Below are 20,804 nucleotides of genomic sequence, written 5' to 3'. Positions count from 1 at the left end.
TCTATTGCGCTGAATGCAGTTTATGGGGACTTCGATTTGCATATAGTGTTGGAAACTCGATGTTTTAACTTTCTAGTTGAAAGATTACAAAAGGAGTATAGTGAAATAGGAGTTAAAATTTTAACTTATTGGTACAAAAACTAAATTAAAAAGGTTTAGTAATAATTGGATAATAATTGTGGGAAATAAAGAAAGAAATGTTCGTCGTTATACAGTACTTGAACCAAAATTATTCTCTATCGTAAGTCTATACAATAAGCATAAAAACAATTATCAGAAACATTAACGTTGAGGCTTTTATGTATAGGGATGGCATATATGTTCCCTAGCAGTAGTAAGAAAAAGTTAGAGATAGCTAAAAGCATTTGTCACAGTATGGTACCTTGGGAATTTTTTACTTATTGTATCAAACTTCAAAATTCAGCAGTATAGGTAATAAGAGATAGTCAAGAAGTTAGGAAAATAGAGTCGGTGGTTGATAAATCAAGAAGTTTGAGGATTATCGTAATTTACATTGGTTTTAATATCGGTATGATCCACTGTCAATAAGAGACGCAATGTCCTTATAGTTTAATTGTAATGCAATATCAATTGGGCATTGGGTGAAGTGACCATCTGTTTCAATGTACAAAACAAAGTTAATTTACTGATCTGAGAGAGAGAGAGAGAGAGAGAGAGAGAGAGAGAGAGAGAGAGAGAGAGAGAGAGAGAGAGAGAGAGAGAGAGAGTATAATTTTATTAGTATTGATATACAACATTAAACGTTAAGTATCAATTTTGTATCGAGAATAACTGAAATAAGGCAAATAACTCATAGGAGTCCTTGAGTGTTCAGCTAATGTTGTTGATGCCGTTGTAAAGGTTTAACATCGCTACTACTACTATTAGAATTCAGCATTAGCAGTTCAGCAGTCAGATGGTGTGGAAGTGAATTAGGAACTGTCCAAACTAACAGTTCAAGACTGACTTAACAGTAACGACGCTAGTTAAACTGTCTGGCAATGTAAGTTGAATTTATATTTTTATGTAGTTAGAAGTACATTTTACGTATTTCAAAATAATCCCACATCCTGCTATACTGGAAGGTCGAGTTAGCTATGGTAGCGTATGTATTAGCATCCCACCTGACCGGTAGATTTGGAGTTGGTTAAACTTTCGTTGAAACTGGTCTTATTAGGCTTATTATCATTTAAATGGTTAGTGTATCATGGGCCTGGTAAAATTCCGATAGGTATAATCTAACCAAGATGTGTATGACAAATTTCTCCAAATTCAAGAAATATAGGCCTAGGCCTACCTACCATTTTTCTGTTTTATTTTTGTTACGGACCGGAACAGTTTTCTATTAAAAAACAGGTTTTTGGAGTGATGTTTGAACATGTGAACAAGGCATTGGGTTGTCAAACACGTTGTTCAAATGGTTTGAAGTGATTGAGCCTGACTTTTGTGGGCGGGGCTTCACTCATCCACACACACTGTCTGCACGTTAGAAGAAGCATCAAATATCGAACATGCCTCAGTAAATCTATTATATGTTTCTTCATCCATCCTCGAACAATTATGCCAGTCATCTAGATCTTGTTCCAAATCAACACTGATTATTTTTCTCGGTGCCACCGCTAAACCAATGGCAATCAAACCGCCCTGGGCAATAAGCATTTTTTCACTAACAGGGCAAGTCGCTCTCAGTTGAGGACTAAAGTTTGATTTGGTTTGACTGTTTGACACCTCTTTGACTTATTTGACAAGCAAGTTGGACAACGTAGTTTTACGAACCATGTGGCTGTGTAAAAGCTACTTAAAACAAGTGGAGGCCTTTGTATAATGATGGACAGAACCCCCCGCGTGCACAGAACACTACCTAACCTTACCTACAAGCTGTCCCCTTTCCTATTTAATTAACAGGGGGCACCTGCTACCTCCCCCCCATTAAACTGCCTTATTCTTAGTGATAAGGTTGTAAATTAGCGAGTTATGGGGTGTGGTTGTCATGATACTTACACACCCCAAGTGTATGAGACTATTGACTTAATATGATTGTGGGGTTAGTAGATGCATACTTTTCCACTTGTAATTTTTGTGACTGCATGGTAAATCTTCCTTTACATCTAACACTTCTGATTACATTATTTCCAATAACTGCAGGTGAATATTTACCCGAGCTCCGTTCGCAGCAACCCTAGTGAAATGAGGGGTAAATTTATAGAATAGTACTATGATTGTTGCAGAGAAAATGAGATTGGTGTATGGCGTACTTTATGGTGTTTTGAATGTTTTTAATGATTGGTGAAAACTCGTAGTTTTGAGTTATGGTGGTTCGACTACCTAACTAAAGAACTATGGTTTTCAGCTAGTTACCGTCGCCAACAACGTTCAAAACCCCTGTAAATGCACCCTATACCAGTCTCATTTTATGTTATTGATACTAACGTGTTGAAACGGTAATTTTTGGAAGTAGGTAGGTCAACTACTCCTAATTACCTAATTATTACTTAGTTCAATAGGCATTGCTCTGCGGTGGCTGAATTCGCTCTCAACCTAATATTTTGTTCCTCTGTTCTGGAAAGTGGTACATGTTACGCTATGCGCGCAAGCTGCTTGGTAGAATACTGTATTTTGGCGTTGTTCAAATCTTAGACTAGGCTTCCATTTCTTATTGTAGGAATAAATATATCACACGCACGTTGCTACCCTAAACTATAATTATTTGTATGGTAACTGAAATAAGGGCTTAATTACACTATATCCCAATATTGAAAACAGAGTATGGTAACCAAGAGGTTATGAATGTAAAACATTGGGACCCGTCAGAAGCCCCAGAATCTGTTCGAATGTTAGACTTCACTTCTATTTCTCATTATCTGACTAATTATATTAGCACTTTAATTACCTAACCTAACATTATTCTTCACGCAACTGAAATAAATATTACAGTATTACATTCCCGATATTGAAAACTCAACCGAGAGATGAATGTAAAACGTTGGGAATTCGATTCTGTTCGAACAAGTAACTTGTGACAGAAGCTTGCCGTATCAGAAATTTTTTAAAGTGTGTAAAGGAACTTCTCATGGTAGGTGTAAAGATGAAAGTGGTTGGGGAAAAAAATAAGAATTGTTCCGTAACTGGAATACAAACGTATGCTATTTATTTACGGGGGTATTACTTTCGGTGAAGCTGAAGTGATGAGCCATTGAAAATTAATGAGGGTTAACTACCCATACCGCTAGTTAGCTGGGGTGGGGGCCGGTTAGCTTGCTACCGCTCCCAATCACACACCGGGGATTTAGCTCACTTTACTTTTGGCTTGGATGGAGACCTGTTGTTACTGCTCTTCCTCCTCGCCTATTATGGACTGCCATTATTTTTTGTTTTTTAATGTACTTTTTCTTATATCTATGAAAACATTCTTAATGTGTGTGTATATATATATATATATATATATATATATATATTGTTGTAAGTTTCCTTTTATGTGTTTGGGCCGTGTATGTGATAATGTATACGGCAGGTTCTCAAGACACATGCGCAAGGCCGGGGAACCTTCCCTTACGACCTTTCCCCCCTTGTCCATCAGTCTTCCCGTCGGTAGATAACCTGCCATTGACTCGGCTGCTGCCGCAGGGGAATCGACATCGTTGGGACCCTCCTCGTTCAGCTGTTGTCTATGCCTTTCCCTCTTCCTCGGGGAATATACGGATTACTGAGGGAAGGGAGTATGGCCTTTCAGAGCTTGACTTTTGTCTTACTCTTCTCAAGGCCGTTCACCTTTCATGGGCTTCCGACAGTACAGTATACTAACGGGGGAAGCACCTTTCCCGTTTGCAGGTTAGGTTGCCCTTCCTATTGTTTTTCTTAATTAAGTGAAATTATAATTGTTTGTAATTCAACTTTTCAGCTTTTTCACCGCAGGGAACATTTCCCGTCGAAGGATCAGTGGTTATTGCGATTGGTGAATATTTTTAGTTGATTCAAATCATTTTAATTCAGGTTTTATTACAGTTGCTCTTCGCTCTCCTTCTCCCGTTGATGTCAATCGGGGAAGGAGGGCTCAGTTCTTATTTTATGTTTGTTCCCTCGGTGGTCTCCTTTCCCGTCTCAGACTAGGTGTTCCTCCCGAGGGAGTTTTTTGTTACATAATTTATTTTGTTTCCTCAGTTAGTGATGCAGTTTTTTTTCGTTCGAATAAGAGAGCCAATGAAGTAGAGCTGTTTCGTTCATACCTAGGGAATCTGCAGACACTGCCGGCCCCCAGAGGGCATTATTTAGGGTTGTCATCCCTTCTCCTTAGAAGTACGCCCATGGCAGCTCCTGATCAGCACTTCATCTTCGAGGAACTATCTCCAGCTAAGCTTCCTCAGGCACTGGCTCTTGGCAGATCACCTTAGAGCGCTGCCAGGAGGTTCGCCTCCAAGGATTGGACTACTTTCCCTTCCAATGGAGAGTTTTCCTACCCAGGTGTGGGGTTGTTTCCCCCTTCCGACGGAGAACTTCCCTGCATCTTCTTCATCACTTCATCGACTCCAACTGCTGTTGCTGTGTTTGCCTAGACTACGCTCCCCTTTTGCCGAGTCTCTCTTCCTTTGAGGGCAGAGCATATTCTTGGGCAAGTCTCTCCTTCGAAGTGGTCACCTCTCGTTTGCCAGAGGGCCCATTCATAGAGACTCCTCTTCGGAGGATTGCTGGGGGCGTCATCCCTTCTCTTTAGCAATACGCCGTCATTCCTTCTATTTAATAGTACGCCGTCACCTCCGGTGAAGAGATGCCTCTTTGGTTCTTCAGCATTGCAGCCTTCCTCTGCAGAGGAGCCTCCTCTTCCATTGTCTCCAGGCCTGTTCCTGGACCTTCTCCAGATGTGCAGGTAGTCCTCGGTCTTCGGTCCTGGACTCTTCTGTGGATCCTTCGCGATCTCCATCGGTGGATGTTTGCCCTTCCAAAGGCATCTCGGTTCCTGATCATCCTACCAGCCAATCTGCCAACCTGCCTTTTCCGTTCAGACCCTAACTAAGCGTGCAGCTGCAGGCCAATGCTCGCCAGCGCCCTGCAGTGCACAAGCGCTCGCAAACATCATGTCACCGCCAGCCTACTCCTTCATGCTTTCCAGAGCGTCCACTCTCTCCAGCTTGTCAGCGCTCTACAACGCTTCAACGTTCACATGATTTACAGCCTTCTCCTGCTCGTCCTCAGCGATCTCCCTCCAGCGCAGCCTCGCTGTTCCAGGGAGCAGCGTTTGCGAGGGCTCACCAGCCAATTTATGCTCGCCAGCGCAACTGCGCTCTCCAGCTCGAGCTCGTCAGTGCTCCCCGGCGCAACAGCGCTCAACAAAACCACAGTGTGCTTCTGCGCAACCTCGGTCTTCGGGTAGCCAACACTCTCCTACACGACAGCCCAAGCCGTAGTGCTCTCCTGGGCACTAGCACCAGCGCTCCACTGCACATAAGTGTTCTCCAGTGCCGAACCTTTCACCAGCTCTTCAGCAACCTCCGACTCGCTGGCGCTCACCTGTGAACCTGCATTCTGTAGTAGCTGCTGTCCAGGAACCTCATGCGTGCCAGCTCTCTCCTGTGCACCTGCATTCTCCAGTAGCTGCTCTCCAGCAACCTCCTGCGCGCCCACGCTCTCCTGCGCATTCTAAGGAGACTGTGCAACACCCTGCGCAGCGTCTTACTGTGTACCAACGCTCTCTTGTGCCCTCGCGCTCACAGATCCAGCCCTCGCCAATACACCAGCACTCGCCAAAGTGCCAGCGTGCACAAGTGCTTGCCTGCGCACCAACGCTTGCCAGTTCGCCAGAGCTCTTCTGCGCACCAGCATCCTCCTGTGCATCGCACGTACTGCACGCCTGCGCTACTGTGCACTCTCTGGAACCTGCAATACCAGCATCATTCTGCGTAGTGCTTTCCTGTGCACCAGAGCTCTCTGGCTCGCCTCTCTTGGGGAAAGCAGCATCCTGGGTTCTCTGCATAAGCTGACCTCAAAACACTGCAGGTAAACCTTGCTCCCTTGTGTATCAAGTATTAAGCTTATACTGTACTGTTGTGTTCCCATACCCTGGTGAGGTGGTATTGGGAAAGTCTTGATTACAAAAGTTTTTCCTTCAAAAAACTTCTAATTATTTCAACACTCAGCTTGCGTAGGCCGCGGACCTTGCGCAGCAAGGTTTTAGCGAGGTGCAGGGACTCCTTATTCTGAGTACTAACATACTCAAATAAAGAGCCCTGGTTAAAGCCAAAGTCTGAAATGGCAGGGATGTCCACCCTTCCTAATGGGTGGTCACCCCTAAATAAATAGCGTAGGTCTGTATTCCAGTTACGGAACAAATGGCAAATTCGTAGATAATTTGTATTTTTCCTAACGATGCAAACCTTTGCTATTTATACAAACTTGCCCACCAGCCCTATCCCCCTTGAAGTCCTACCTCCAAGCAAAGTGAGCTAAATCACCGGTGTGAGAGCGGGAGCGGTAGCAAGCTACCCCCCCTACCCCTGCTAACTAGCAGTATGGGTAGTTAACCCTCGCTAAATTTTAATGGCTCGTCATTTCAGCTTCACCAAAAGAAATACCCCTAAATAAATAGCTAAGGTTTGTATCGTTAGGATAAAATACAAATTAGAATTTGTCATATTTGTCAAAATCTGTACTGTCGTTAATAGTGGCCACTGACAATAGGATAGGGGATTCAAAGTGGTGTACTGTATTAAGAGGTCTATTTGATTGCAAGATCTAATTTCCTAACTAATATTGTACCACACTATAATAAAACCAAATATGGAATTTTTAAACTTCAGAAATTTAAAGAATTCCCATTTATTTTATTTTCAATAGACACTTGGCTATAGTAACACTAGCTGTTAAAATCTAAAGTGAGTTACTGTAGTGACATGCCAGGGGGCTTAGTTATATGTGATGCATCAGTGTACCACACTCCATTCTTCAGATAGTGCTAAGTTTTATTGCTTTTTATGTTTTTCTCTGGACTTCATATGCGTTAGAGTACTGCACTAGAACAGGGCTGTGAGTTAAATAACAGTGTATAGGAGAGCGAATACCTCTTTGTTCCTCTTTTAGCAAAGTATGTTTAAAGTGCAAAATGAAACTTGCCTTTAGGTCGGGGGGGGGGGGGGTTAAATCCAGAGAAGAAAAAAGTATTTATAGCTGGGATGAAGATATTGACACACCAGCACAGTTCAATTGTGATAAACTTCAAAATCTCTTATTCGCTTTCTTTCTTAAATCTCCGAATGGCTCGGAGGCTTCAATTAAAAGTGATAATTGTGATTTTATGTGCTCGGTTGCCAACTTAACCCGACTTCTCAAGTCGAGTCTAGTGATAAGTGTTCCACGCCGTAATGGCTCTGATAGTTCTCTGCTTCTTACTGAGTAGAGATCTTGTTACAGAGGGTTCTTTAGTTTACCCTTCTGCTGCTAAACCCGTGCTTTCCTACAGTCTTATTTGCTCTTTTATACAACTAGATTGTTAGGCAGAAGCCAGACTTGGTAGTCTGGATCCTATTATTTATCTACTCACAATAGTAAGCGCTCTTAAGCAACCTCGTATTTCATATGGGGGTGGCGTTGCATATTGTATGAATCCCTTATTATTATTATTTGCTAAGCTACAACCCTAGTTGGAATAGCGAGATGCTATAAGCCCAGGGGCTCCAACAGGGAAAATAGCTCGGTGAGGAAAGGAAACAAAGAAAAATAAAATGTTTTAAGAAGAGCAACAAGATTAAAATAAATATCCCCTATAAATACTATAAACACTTTAATAAACCAAGAGGAAGAGAAATAAGATAGTGGGCCTAAGTGTACCCTCAAGCAAGAGAACTTGAACCCAAAAGACAGTGGAAGACCGTGGTATAGAGGCTATAGCACTACCCAAGATTAGAGAACAATGGATTGATTTTGGAGTGTCCTTCTCCTAGAAGAGCTGCTTACCATAGCTAAAGAGTCTCTTCTGCCCTTACAAAGAGAAAAGTTGCCCTTGAACAATTACAGTGAAGTAAGAAGAATTGTTTGGTAATCTTAATGTTGTCCGGTGTATGAAGACAGAGGAAAATGTGTAAAGAATAGGCCAGACTATTCTGTGTGTGTAGGCAAAGGGAAAATGAACCGTAACCAGAGAGAAGGATCCAATGTAGTACTGTCTGGCCAATCAAAAGACCCCATAACTCTCGAGTGGTAGTATCTCAATGGGTGGCTAGTCCCCTGGCCAACCTACTACCTAGCTTTTGATATTACTACCTTATTATGGATTAACTTTACCAAGGTAAATGTAAATGTTAGTAATTCTGCATTGTACTGCGGAACAGGCCCATGTTCTGCATAGGAGACTGTTAAAGCCTGATCTGCTGAAAGTTGAATTGTTCCGTAACCGAAATACAAACCACGCTATTTACAAAGGGTTATTACTTTTAGCGTAGCTGAAATGGCGAGCCATTAGAATTTAACGAGGGTGTATTACCCCCCGCGCTAGTTAGCGGGGGGGGGGGGTAGGGGAGTGGTAGCTAGCTACCCCTCCTCCCCCTCACACACACGTGAATACTCACTTTCACTTTTGGCTCGGACTGTGACAGACGTCTCTGTCTTGGTCCTCGCTTGGCAGCCATTGTCTGTTTTGTCTTTACTTAATCGCTTACTTTTCTTTTACTCAATATATATGTAAACATGTTTTCATGTTTGTATATATATTTGAGTATAGAAATAAGTAAGTTTCCTTTTCAGATGTGTGTGTGTAGTGTACGATATCTACGTGGAGGCCTCGGCAGTTAGGCCACCACGGCGTATTTTATGGGTGGCGATCGAGTTTGACTTATGTCTTTCTCTCTCTCTCTCTTGAGGTCGTTCACCCTTTTACTACGTGTTACTACGCCCTTGTAGCCTAGCTTCCTTTCCGTGTGGGGGGTTGCTACGCGTACGTTTGTATCAATTAGTTATGAATCTAATTGTAGTTGTTTTTTTTTCAGCTTGTAGAACGATTCCTTTCGGGGTTTTCGTTCTTTCTTTAGTGTTCATTCATTTTTTAATTACATAATTACATAGTTACATAATTATAATTGTTATAATTCTGTTTTGGTTACAGCTCTCCTTCCGCGAGTGTAAGTGGTTGTGAGGGCACGTGCCTGTTGTGTAATTCTTGTTCCTTTCCCTCGGGATTCCTCTTCGGAGCCTTCCCGGGGGAATGAATGTGTACTAATATTATTTGTTTTATTTTTTTACAGTTACCGATCTAGTTCGTTTCTGTAATATAGCAACGGTGTGAGCTGTCTGGTTGAGTCCTGGGGATTCGGCTGTTGCTGCCTCCCCCCTTGTATTTTCGTCAGGGGCGTGTCTCCTTCTACTGGTAGTACTCCCGTGTCGACGGACAGCTCTCCAGTTCATTTTAGAACAGTCAGGAGGCTTGCCTCCTTGGGCGGATAACTTTCCTTCCGAGGGAAGTTTTTCCTGTCCAGGCTTGAGTTTTTCCCCTTTTGGGGGTTCTTCTCTTGCCTTTTTTTTTTTCGTGCGACTATGCTCTTGGTGCTGAGCGGTCGCACCTGCAGTTTCGCTCAAGGGGCTGGGCAACTGCAGGAGCTCCTCTTCGGAGGATTGCTCCTTTTAGGTCACTGGCTGACCAGTCTCTTCCTCGAAGTGTTTCTCTTTCGTTCGCGAGAGAGTACACTCATAGAGACTCCTCTTCGGAGGTTTCTTCTGTTGCTGTTAGCCTCCCTCGCCGTAAGGCCCTCCGTCCGCCTCGTCGTAAGGGCCTCTCATCTCCCTATAAGGGTGCTTGAGGCGCCCTTTTGGATCTCCGTTTGCAGCCTACACTCCTTTTTTCTCGATCTTCCGCCTTGGTGCAGATGGACAGCAGTCTGATCTCGTCTTCCGACGGGCAACGGTCTTCCCGACGGACAACGGTCTTCCCGACGGACAACGGTTTGCCCGACGGACAGCGGTCTTCCGACGGACATCAGTCTCCCGGCGGACAACGATTCCTTCGGGGCAAAGAGTTGCCCCCACGGGGGTTCTTCCCTTGCGTGTCAGGGTTTCCCTGCGCGCCCTTCTGCTCATCAGCGCTCTCCTGTTCGTCAGCGCTTTCAAGATGATCTTCCCTGCGGTTCCTGTTACGTGCCCTGTGCGCCCACGTTCGCCCTCGCGATCTAGAACTTCGGTTCAGGTCGGGGTCAAGGACTTCTTCTTTGCGCAGGCTTCCACGCGTAGCCTTCTGCTCGTCAGCGATCATCAGCTCGTCAGCGATCATCAGCTCGCCAGCGATCATCAGCTCGCCAGCGATCTCCGGATCGCCCACGTGTGTTACAGCTGGCACGCCAACGTTCTCCAACACTTCTGAAGGAACATGGTTCGCCAGCTACTAGCTCACCTGCGCATGCTGATCGCCATCGCGCGACCCTCAACTGCGGATGCTGATCGCCATCGCGCGACCCTCAACTGCGGATGCTGATCACCATCGCGCGACCCTCAACTGCGGATGGTGATCGCCATCGCGCGACCCTCAACTGCGGATGCTGATCGCCATCGCGCGACCCTCAACTGCAGATGCTGATTACGAATGCTGCTCCTCATCGCACAACCCTGAACGATCGCCCTCCTGCGGATGCTGATCACCATCGCACCCTTTCACGCGATCATTCACCTGCGCATGCTGCTCGCCATCGCACAACCCTGCACGATCGCCCGCTTACGCATGCTGCTCCTCATCGCACAACCCTGAACGATCGCGCTCCTGCGGATGCTGATCACCATCGCACCTTTTCACGCGATCATTCACCTGCGCATGCTGCTCGCCATCGCACAACCCTGCACGATTGCCCGCTTACGCATGCTGCTCCTCATCGCACAACCCTGAACGATCGCCCTCCTGCGGATGCTGATCACCATCGCACCCTTTCACGCGATCATTCACCTACACATGCTGCTCGCCATCGCTTACCATCACGCGGTCATTATCGCCAGCGATCTTCTTCACCTACGCGGCAGCATGATCCCTCGCCGTCACGCCATCGCTTGCGTTCGTCGCCTCGGACACGTGTTCATTTACCTGCCCACTCGCCTGCGCGATCGCTCGCCTGCGCGCCCGCGCGATCGCTCGCCTGCGCGCCCGCGCGATCGCTCGCCTGCGCGCCCGCGCGACCATTCGCCTTTGCGCGACTGTTCGCCTTTGCGCAACCGTTCGCCCTCGCGCGACCATAGTTTTGCGGCGAATTCCACAGCCGGTGGTAGCAGCAGGGACGCGTGCTCCTAGACGGCACTCGGGATCATCTCCATCCAAGCACAGGTTGGTAGTGCAGGACGAAGACAGGTCAGTACAGCATTCTTCCCCACCTTCTTTTCAGGCAGGTACCGTCGGGTCCACTCCAAAGGATCGCCCGATCCCTTTCACCTTAGCGAGGATTTCGGACTCTGTGTCCTTGGAGCAGCAGACATGGTTTGGTCCGCTGGCACGGGCGTTAATGAGGGTTATGAAACCAGTACTCGCCGGCCAGGGTAACAAACCAGCGGCTGTCTCTCCTACGCTGAAGAGAAAGAGAGGAGTGGACTTCGTGGTGACTTCCCCCAGGGCGAAGTTGGTTCCCAAGAGGTCGGTCTCGAGGGTCCCCTCTCCTGTACGAGTACTCTCTCCTTCCCCTGCCCTGGAAGGATTTTTGGCGGGGGGGCTTTCCGTTCAAGATTTCTCCATCGGACAAGGGGTGACTGCTTACCTCTTCCTCTGGGAGCTTACCAGGTTCTTTCCCTCCTCGGTTTCGGCCCGAGGTTTGGTTCAAGGAAGCTACAGGAAGATCAAGGGTACTTTCCTCCTCTCGAGCTCAGACACCTTGGCCTTTCGTCGTTAAGTATCTACTTGCGGACAAGCTCGATGTTGTACCATCTGGACGCGCTGACTGAAGGCTTCCTTCGGGTGTCTCATCTGTGGAGGTCGACGACCTCAGACACCCTTCCATCCTTGAGAAGAGTTTTGTCTGTGCCCAAGGACAGAGACTTAGACAGCTGCTGTGCGGAGTAAATCGACTTCCGGTTTCACTCCTCCAAGGCGCTTTCTTCCAGACTCTGCAGGGCTCCAGCGCCCTTTTCTTTCAACCACGTCGGCCTAAGTTATCGGCTACGACAACTGGGACAAGGTGTCCAATTGCAGTTTCTCCTGTCAGGAACAGATGGCACGGGAGATTCCCCCGGGGGGGCATAGGCCTAAAAGGAGTTCACGAACTCTAGGATTGCAGGTTTTTTCGCTGGGAGGATGCTTAAGGTTACTCATCCGAATGACAGCTTCCCGATGCCCATTCCCGCACAATCTCTGTGAGTAGCCAAGGATATCGCGCCTGCTGTCTCTGTCAGCGAATTCAGTGTCTCTGAACCTCTATGCCATAGCGTCAGCAGAGTTGCCCGGTTGGGCAGAATGATCCATACCTTAGGCGAAGGTCTTCCTTAGGATCATCGACGGCTTCACCCCCGGTCCCCTCAGTCGATCCTTTCTTGTAAGGAAGGATCTGAGAGGGGATGTCCATAGTCGACCTCTCAGTCCTGATCAAGTTTGTCGAACAAACTTCGGCCAGCGTAGACCAGCAGAATCGATCAGACTGGTAACGAGGCGACAGGACTCCTTTAACCCTGGATCGGAAGGACGGGTACTTTCAGTTTCCATTCCATCCATCTTCCAGGGTGCTCGTCGAATTCAGCCTAGACTGCAAGTATTCCTGCTTATGATGCAGTGTGGCTATCCCGCCGTGGCATAGCAGGTTTGTTTCCCCAGAGAACACTCCCTGCCTTCCTCTTGGCCACTCAGGTGCAGGCTTCCGCCTCCTCTGCTGTTTGGAGGGCTGGTCAACTCCGGTAGGCTCGGGTTTCGACCTTCTTCAGCGCCGGGACTAGCTTCCGGAATGTGACCATGAGTGTGGGCTCATGGTATTTTGCTTGGAGCCTTCTCTTCCTCTGCCTCAACATCTGGAGTATCTGGCCATGATTTTGAGTCAACCGCCTTACCACATTGGAAACCCCGCTTCTCGTCCGTCCAGCGAGGTTAAGCAACGTCGGTACTTGGATGGGTGACCACCTGGGGACGCCAGATTCTGTTACCGCATCCTCCGAGCCTTCTTTTCGGTTGACTGTGGCAAGACTGAGGAGAGTCGCAGTACCTGTTCTCAGTCAAGCAGAGCTTTCAGCCCTACCTTGGAACGTTTCCTAGTTCTTCTTTCCTCATTGACCCGTCTATAGTCCGAACGGTCGCCTCAGGATAAGTTCCATGTGGGGCGATCCAAGTCCCGGTGGCTTCAGGCAATGTTTAACCGGACTCCCTGGCCCTATGGGACCAGCGGAACTATTAGACCTGCAATGGGTGTTGACCTATGGAGCCTCTTGATGGTAGTGGATATTCTCGTCCTTTCCCCACATTCTTGATGCGGTTCTCGGACTCGTCAAAGGAAAGGGGGGGGGGGGGGGGCATGTTCCGGTCCAGGCCTATGGTCAAGACCTGAAGGATACCTCTCCATCATTCAGGCAGGCTTAAGGGCCTTAGTCTGGCCCCTCTTCAGATCCTACAGCTCCTGCCAAGTCGCCCCGTTGCGCGTCGACTTCATCCTAACCAGCAGGGGACGCATTTTCACACCTTCACATCTTGTAGTAGAGATACCGGGATGATTGAGATTCTCTCAATTCCACCATCGGCTCTCTCATTCCAGGCAGGGGAATGTCTCTCTCAGACTATCCGAGCAGAGCCTCATAGAGAGAGTGTACCTAGGGGTCTTTGACCTTGGGTAACCAGCAAGTGCTGGTCTGGGGGACCTGATCGCAACACCTTGGAACCTCAAGCTTCCACTAGTCTTACCCCCAGTCTCAGACCCCGAGACTCTGGCAAGATGCATTCCGGTGATGGTGGGACAAATTCGACGCCTGCGTCTTCCCTCCTTTTTGTCTGCGGACAATGGGTCTCAACAAAACCAGGTTGTCTGTCAACCTTTCAATGGGAGAGCTCCACTGGGACTATGCGCAGAACGGTTTCTGGACCCTCTGCTTCCCCTGACGGAACTCCCGGGAGAGCTTCTCCCACGGCGCAGACTACTCAAGCAACCACACTGCGACATCTCTCCCGAACCGGGGCATCGCTTCGGCTTCATGCCTGGAGACACTACGCTTCCTCCTCTAGAAGAGACATCCCGCTACAGTCGCGGTACGGAGGTCGCGTCATCTGCGATAGTCATCCACAGGGGTCTCCCAGGCAAAGTGAAGAGTCTAAGGTGGTGGGTGCCGTGGGAGATATACCTCTTCCCGTGAGGCCTCTTCTCCAGCAATAACGGTCTTATTGCCTTTCGGCGGGAGGAAGCTCCTTTCCGCTCTCGGCAATGAAGCCTGTCGCTCAGCCTTTCCCTGACCTTCAGGCTTAAAGGAATAACTTTTTCCTGCCCGCTGGATCTATCCTCGCTCATGCGAAGCTACGATCGTCCCTGCCCTAGTCGGAGGAAGACCTCCAACTTGGAGCATGGCTCGGACTTTTAGTCCTTTAAGAGATCTTCTCAAGACCCTTTTACGACAGGCCTCGGATTGTATTCCGCCTTGGGTCTTCTGCTCACTCTGGCCACGGCCAGTGTGTAAGCAATCTTCTTGGTCTCTTACTACTCCCCCCTTTTTAAGGAAGAGGGGAAGGCAACATTCAGGCTCGCTCCTGAGTTGTTGGCTAGACTCAGAATCTGAGGGTCCCGACCCTTCGGTCCGATTCATTCAAGATTTCGAGTCTCCATTCTGTGTGTTATGTCCCAAGACCTTCTCTTTCTTGCCAGTAAGGAATCGAGAGGTTAGCGCTGGGAACAGCTGCAGTTTGGCCTCAGTTGCAGCCGATTTGGGAACACATGGAGGACATGGGGGGAGAGTCACCAGTATACCTCTTCAGCCCGGACTCGAGTACATTCATCTCGACCTGTCTTCAAACCCTCCCCCGTCACGTCGCCCTACAGCACGATGTTGGATACATCGCAACGTCCTCGCCTTCGAGTAATACTACTCTGTGACGCAGGTGCTACAAGCTGGAGTCTGGAAGCGTCTGATGACCTTCGCAGCCCGCTTCCTGCAGGGCGTGACCCACAGGAGTCTCGATACGTTTTCTATCGCTCTGTGGTGGCTACACAACAGCTGGTCTAACCTCAGGCTCCTTTTTGGACAGGTAGCAGAAGGTTGAGGGCATTGTTATCAGGTTTTAGTCTGCATGAACGAAAGAAGTATGTCTGGCCCTTACTTCTTTCTTCATCATCCCCTCTACGGGGAAGCAGCATCCTGGTCTCTGCATAGCTGACCTCGAACCTCTGCAGGTAAACCATGCTTCCTTGTGTTCCGAGTATTGAGTCAATACTGTCACGTCCCCCATACCCTGACGAGGTGGTATTGGGAACGTCCTAACCCAGAGTTCCTTCTGGAACTCCAGGTCAACTGCCTAAGACGGGTCACACTTCTTCCTTCACACACAAGCTTACGTAGGCCACATGGTTCCTTGCGGAGCAAGGAACTTGTGAGGTGCAGGGACTCCTTTTCTCGAGTGCGACTCACTCGGATTCTGAGTCCCCGGGTAAAGCCAAAGCCAGTATGGCTGGGGACTTTCCACCCTTCCTAAGGGATAAGTCACCCTTTGTAAATAGCGTGGTTTGTATTTCGGTTACGGAACAAATGACAAATTCGAAGATAATTTGTATTTTTCCTAACCATACAAACCTTAGCTATTTACACATATTTGCCCGCCAGCCCTGTCCCCCAAGACAAGTCCTACCTCTAAGTGAAAGTGAGTATTCACGTGTGTGTGAGGGGGAGGAGGGGTAGCTAGCTACCACTCCCCTACCCCCCCGCTAACTAGCGCGGGGGGTAATACACCCTCGTTAAATTCTAATGGCTCGCCATTTCAGCTACGCTAAAAGTAATAACCCTTTGTAAATAGCTAAGGTTTGTATGGTTAGGAAAAATACAAATTATCTTCGAATTTGTCATTTTTAAGCTCTTGCGAAGCACTTTAAACCTTGGTAACATTACACCTGAACCACTGTAGGTTCTCTAGATCCCTTTTTCAATATTCCAAAGCCTTTTATCTAACTACTAACCTGCCATAAAGAGTAAGATTTAGCATGAAGGGCAGCAAGGGAAGTAGAAGCCTGGGAAGCAGAACCCTAAACTAAGACTTTGCTCTCATTTCAAAAGTTTTCCTTTTTTTCCTTAACTTTAGTATCGACTAAACATAAAACACAAATAATTAGTCATAAGCTCTTCTGATAGATGACTACATTTGACACAACAAATGTATGAGGAGCAAGTCTGTCCTCTAAAATGGTTTAATTTCAAATGGGTATCCAGTTTACTTGATTAAAGTTTATTAACTTAGTGTTCTGCACAAAATCTAACTTGTGCAAACTTGGGAGACATACCGTGATTATTAGGGAAATGAACTGAACGTCACACTATTACCAAAATGACTATTTGATTTATAGAAGAAAGATGAGAGAAGACGTTATTAGTGTGTTTATTACATTGGTTGTAATCCTTTACTTTATTATTAAAGAGTATTGTGCCTAATCTAAGGTTTATAGATGAAAGAAATCTTTTGTATCTGTACTAGACCTATATACAGTAGATTATACTGTATCATACTATATCATCTTTTAAAGAATAATTTTTTGCAGGTCTTCTAAATTTTGAGAAGAAACTTGATCCAGTAATTGTGTTTGAAACATTAAACTTCGTAACTCCATAATTAAAGAACAGTATGTTTCAAATGTGTATAAGAAGACTTTCATCTCTAAGTGTGAAAAAACCTTGGACTGTGAAGTTGCCCAAACGATTGGAGGGAGGACGAATAGAAAAATGGGGTATGTATTTCTGTAGAGGATTTAATATTTCGCATTTAAGATATATGTACCAACCACAAAGGTCCTCAAATGTGCTCCATAGGTGATGGGTTTATTGAAATTTTTATATGAAAATTTTGTATTGTATTTTGAACATTTATGATGAGTTTTAAAGAAATTAATTCTGGACAGTGAGGACGTTAGCATTTTCAGTATAGTATACAAAGTTCTTTAAATATGTTTGGGGATAAATGAAGATATTTTGTAGAATCCAATGTTTTCTTGTATTAAATCCTTTTCTTTTTCAAGGTAATTACTGGGTGGGAGTTGCGCAAGACTATAAAGAAGTGTCAGTTGATATAGTCCAATCCTGTCGAAAAAGACCAATTAAAGCGGCTTTTTATATATCGCGTAAGTATTAAAGTGCTAATTTTGGAAAAGCGCTAAGAATAATGTGTTGTGGTTGGCTAAAGTCTTATTATTCTGGCACTAGATACAAATCATACGCTCTTTATATAGGAGTATTATTTCAGCGCTAGATGAAACCAGCCGTTATATTTTGCAAGGTGTAACTACCCTCCGCTGGTTAGCGGGAAGAGAGGTAATATAGGTAGCCAGCTCACTCTAGCACTTGTAAATGCTGTCACTTTTTATTTTGGCTCTGTGGAGTGCAGACATCTCTGACTCTTCCTCTGAACCCTAAATAGATATTCATATATTTTAAGGACTGGCCTAAAAGTTGAAAACATTTTCCCTTTTCATTTCTTTTTCTTTTACAGGTTTGACTGCCCATAAGATCCAGTATGCAGGTTTGTCCACGTATTGAAGGGCGCCGGTGCGCTACCTTGGGAGACGGATCCTCGCGGTCTCTCTCCTGCGTGTAGAGGTCACACTTGCATGCAGGAGTCTCCTTGTGCGGAGTGTAGGTAGTGGTTGCGCTCCCAGTGGAAGAGATTTTGTAGGTGATGGAAGAAGGCAAAGAGGGATCGTTCTCCTTCGAAGTTAGCCTCGGGAGGGAAGAAACCTCGCCATCATTCTGCAACTCTTATCTCTTCTCAATGATTCTGCTTGTCCTACTTGCCCTGGGAGTAGAACAAGTACAAGTGGTGCCCATGTGACTCCGGGACAACCTTGCGTGTCGGAGGCCTCCGTTGTCTCCCCTAGAGAAACTGCGCCGGCCATTGCCACTGGGGAGTCTCTTTCTGACGAAGTAGTTCGTCTTTTGGCCTTCCTTTGGCTCACAGGTTCTCCGTACAAGGAAAGGTTACAAGAGGTCATGCGATTGGGCACGTGAAGGAAGCAGATGTCCTTCCTAGCGGTTTAATTATCCCCGAGACCCCAAAGGGAAATCTAGAGGCTTGTGCCTTCTCAACCGTTTTGGCCTCTGTATCTGTTTGCCTTGTCATTCGTTCTGCTCCGGTGGACAGGTAGGCAGTCGCGTACAAGTGCTCTTTGGAGTTACTTGTCATGGGATCCCTTTGGGGGGGAACCCAGGCCCTACTTTGGTTATGTCCCAAAGGCAGTTCTTGGAATTTATCTTTTGGCTAGGTTCTCCCAGCCGGAGGAGAGATGAAGCGAGCTGTCTGGAGGTTTGCCCCCAGGTGTTGAGCAACCTTCCCTTCCAAGGGAGGGTAGTTCTTTACCAGGTGTAGGGCGATCTTCTCTTACGAGGGAAAGGTCTCCTTCACCAAATGTTAGCTGATCTTCCCTTACGAGGGAAAGGTCTCCTTTGCTGGCTTATGTTTTGCAAACTTCTTGCTTGTGAAGTTTTGCTGTCGGATGCAAAAGGGGTTGGCCATCTCCTGAGGGGTCTCCCCCCCTGAGGATTCCTCCAAAAGGCATTGTATTTGTTCATGCCCTGCTCTAGCCCATCAGAGCACAGTTTTTTGGACCTGGACGATGATGGTGGGAGGCGATTGCTTGCGATCTGTCTGTCTCGTCGTCGTGTCAGTGTAGTGCTGCTCACTTTGCTGGGCTTAGTTTCTCCTTCTCGTAAGGAAAAACCTGATCTTAAACATAAGACTTGCCCGGTAGTTATATATATAGCTTACGTCCCTGACGTCACGGTAGGAAATTCAAAACTCGCGCCAATCGCCGATTGGATAGCCAGGTGTACCACCCCTGTGCCCTAGCGAGATACCTAGGAACTTTTCCAGGATTCCTCAAATCTTCCCTGCCGTCGTTAGCGGCGACATCGTTGATATTCTGCTCGACAGATTGCTGATATTTTGCCGATTTATTTTGGTGATGTACAAATCTTTGGTTATTGACTCACGCTTGTTTGATTTTGCTTTTGGATATTCTTGGATTACGTTTAGGTTTAGAATTTTTGACCCTTGCTTGTTGATTTCTCTTTAAAAAATTTTCAAAATGGCCTGTTGTCGACATGTAAGTGCTCAGCAATCACCTCATCTCCCTTTTTCCTATCATAGAGAAGGTGAGGAAGAGAGTTTCTCTCCTAGATGCGTTAGAAGTGAACGCGCTGACCAAATTTTGGCGGACGAGTCTTGTGCAGTGTTGCGCACTCTACCATCTACCAAGGTGGAAGGGTGAGCTCCTCTGCTGGAAGAATGTGAGTACGCTGTTCCTACGCACGCTGCTTCCAGCGAGTTCCTTCATCCTGACAGGCGTGTGCTAGAGCTATGTACTCCGCTCCCTGTGGAGAGTCTCTTCATCTACAAATATCTCTTTGTTCGGTTGATTCCTCTCTGTTACTTTCTCCACCATATGTCTGGCAGAGTAAGTACTATGAGATGGTAGAGAACAAAGTCTCATCTTCCATTAGACCCAGCAATCCTACCTTTGGCTTACAACTCTTCTTTGCCTAAGCTGACAACTTTACCAGTACAGTTCTCCGCGTGTCATGCCACCTACACGAAGAGGGTTGCAAGATGTTCCTTTCAATCTGCTTTATGGCTGGATTTCTGGTTAGGGACTAATAGACATCCTCATTGAGAATAGGGATATCTCCACCCCGCGGAAGAATGAATCATTGCTAGCAGTCTTCCTCTTAGGAGCCAGAACTCTAGAGTTCTTGAAGGAAAATGTTGTTAACCAGTGGATTAACTGGCTTTTGAGACATCGCGATGCAGCGGTCTCAAGATTCGAGTCAGGTCCTGAGAAGCATTGAGGTTGCGTAACGATCCCTTAGATGGCCCTTCACTGTTTCACGTAGAAGACATCGAGGCTGTTGCTGACAGATGGAGGAAGGAGAGTCAAGATTCCTTCCTCCATAGGGTGATCACCTCACGATCCCACTTGACAGTACCACCACAGATCTTCTATGACTGATGGTCAAGGGTTGAAGGAGAAGAACTTCCAGGCAAAACAATCCACTCAGCAAGCCTTCAGACAGCCCTTTCGATCTAGGGTCACCAGAAGGGGCAAAAGGAGGTAGGAGAAACAGGCTAGGACATTTCCGCTAGGGAGGGCATTCCCCCAACCAGTCCATCGGTAGTGGAATGCCTGAAATGCAAATGGCAGAGGTGGATGTTCCACGGAGCCGAACCTTGGTCGGTTTCCATATTGAGAGAGGGATACGTCATCCCTTTCACGAAGTCTCTCCCTCCTCTTACCCTACATCCAACGATGTAAAATTCCTACACGAGGGGATCCGTGAAGGAACAGGCCCTACTGGCTGAAGTCCAAACCTTGTTAGAGACGGCGCTCTCCAAGAGGTCCAAAAGTGTCGCCAGTCTTCTACAGTACAGTCATTTACAGTATTTCTGGTCGAAAAGGTTTCGGGGGCTGGAGACCAGTCTTCAACCTCTCAACATTAAACGGGTTCGTATTTCAGACCCCGTTCAAGATGGAGACGGTGCACACAAATAGGCTGTCTGACCTTGGCACTTTATGATATCAATTCATCTATCCTCAAGGAAGTACCTAAGAGTCACGTCAGGAGGAAAGATATACCAATTCAAAGTGCTCCGTTTTGGCCTGTCCACAGAATCGGTGTTCACACGAGTATTCACCCTAATGTCCACCTGGGCA

The 20,804-nt window shown here is 46.7% G+C and overlaps 1 protein-coding gene across 2 annotated transcripts in view; it reads left to right on the top strand.

Annotated features, from left to right (window-relative positions):
- LOC137638414 (mitochondrial import inner membrane translocase subunit Tim29) overlaps positions 1-20,804 on the top strand; it is a 56,582-nt gene that overhangs the window by 3,293 nt on the left and 32,485 nt on the right. Inside the window, exons 1-3 of one of the 2 annotated variants that reach the window (XM_068370463.1) lie at positions 867-1,003; positions 16,647-16,832; positions 17,121-17,222. In XM_068370463.1, coding sequence (XP_068226564.1) covers positions 16,730-16,832; positions 17,121-17,222 — 205 coding nt within the window. In that variant the 5' untranslated portion in view covers positions 867-1,003; positions 16,647-16,729. Of the gene's footprint in view, positions 1-866; positions 1,004-16,646; positions 16,833-17,120; positions 17,223-20,804 lie in introns of those variants that run through there. The other variant, XM_068370464.1, reaches the window with a different exon arrangement.

This window comes from Palaemon carinicauda, chromosome 3 (genome assembly GCF_036898095.1).
Source record: "Palaemon carinicauda isolate YSFRI2023 chromosome 3, ASM3689809v2, whole genome shotgun sequence".
Taxonomy (NCBI): Eukaryota; Metazoa; Arthropoda; class Malacostraca; order Decapoda; family Palaemonidae; genus Palaemon; species Palaemon carinicauda.
This window is presented reverse-complemented; position numbering and strand designations above follow the sequence as displayed.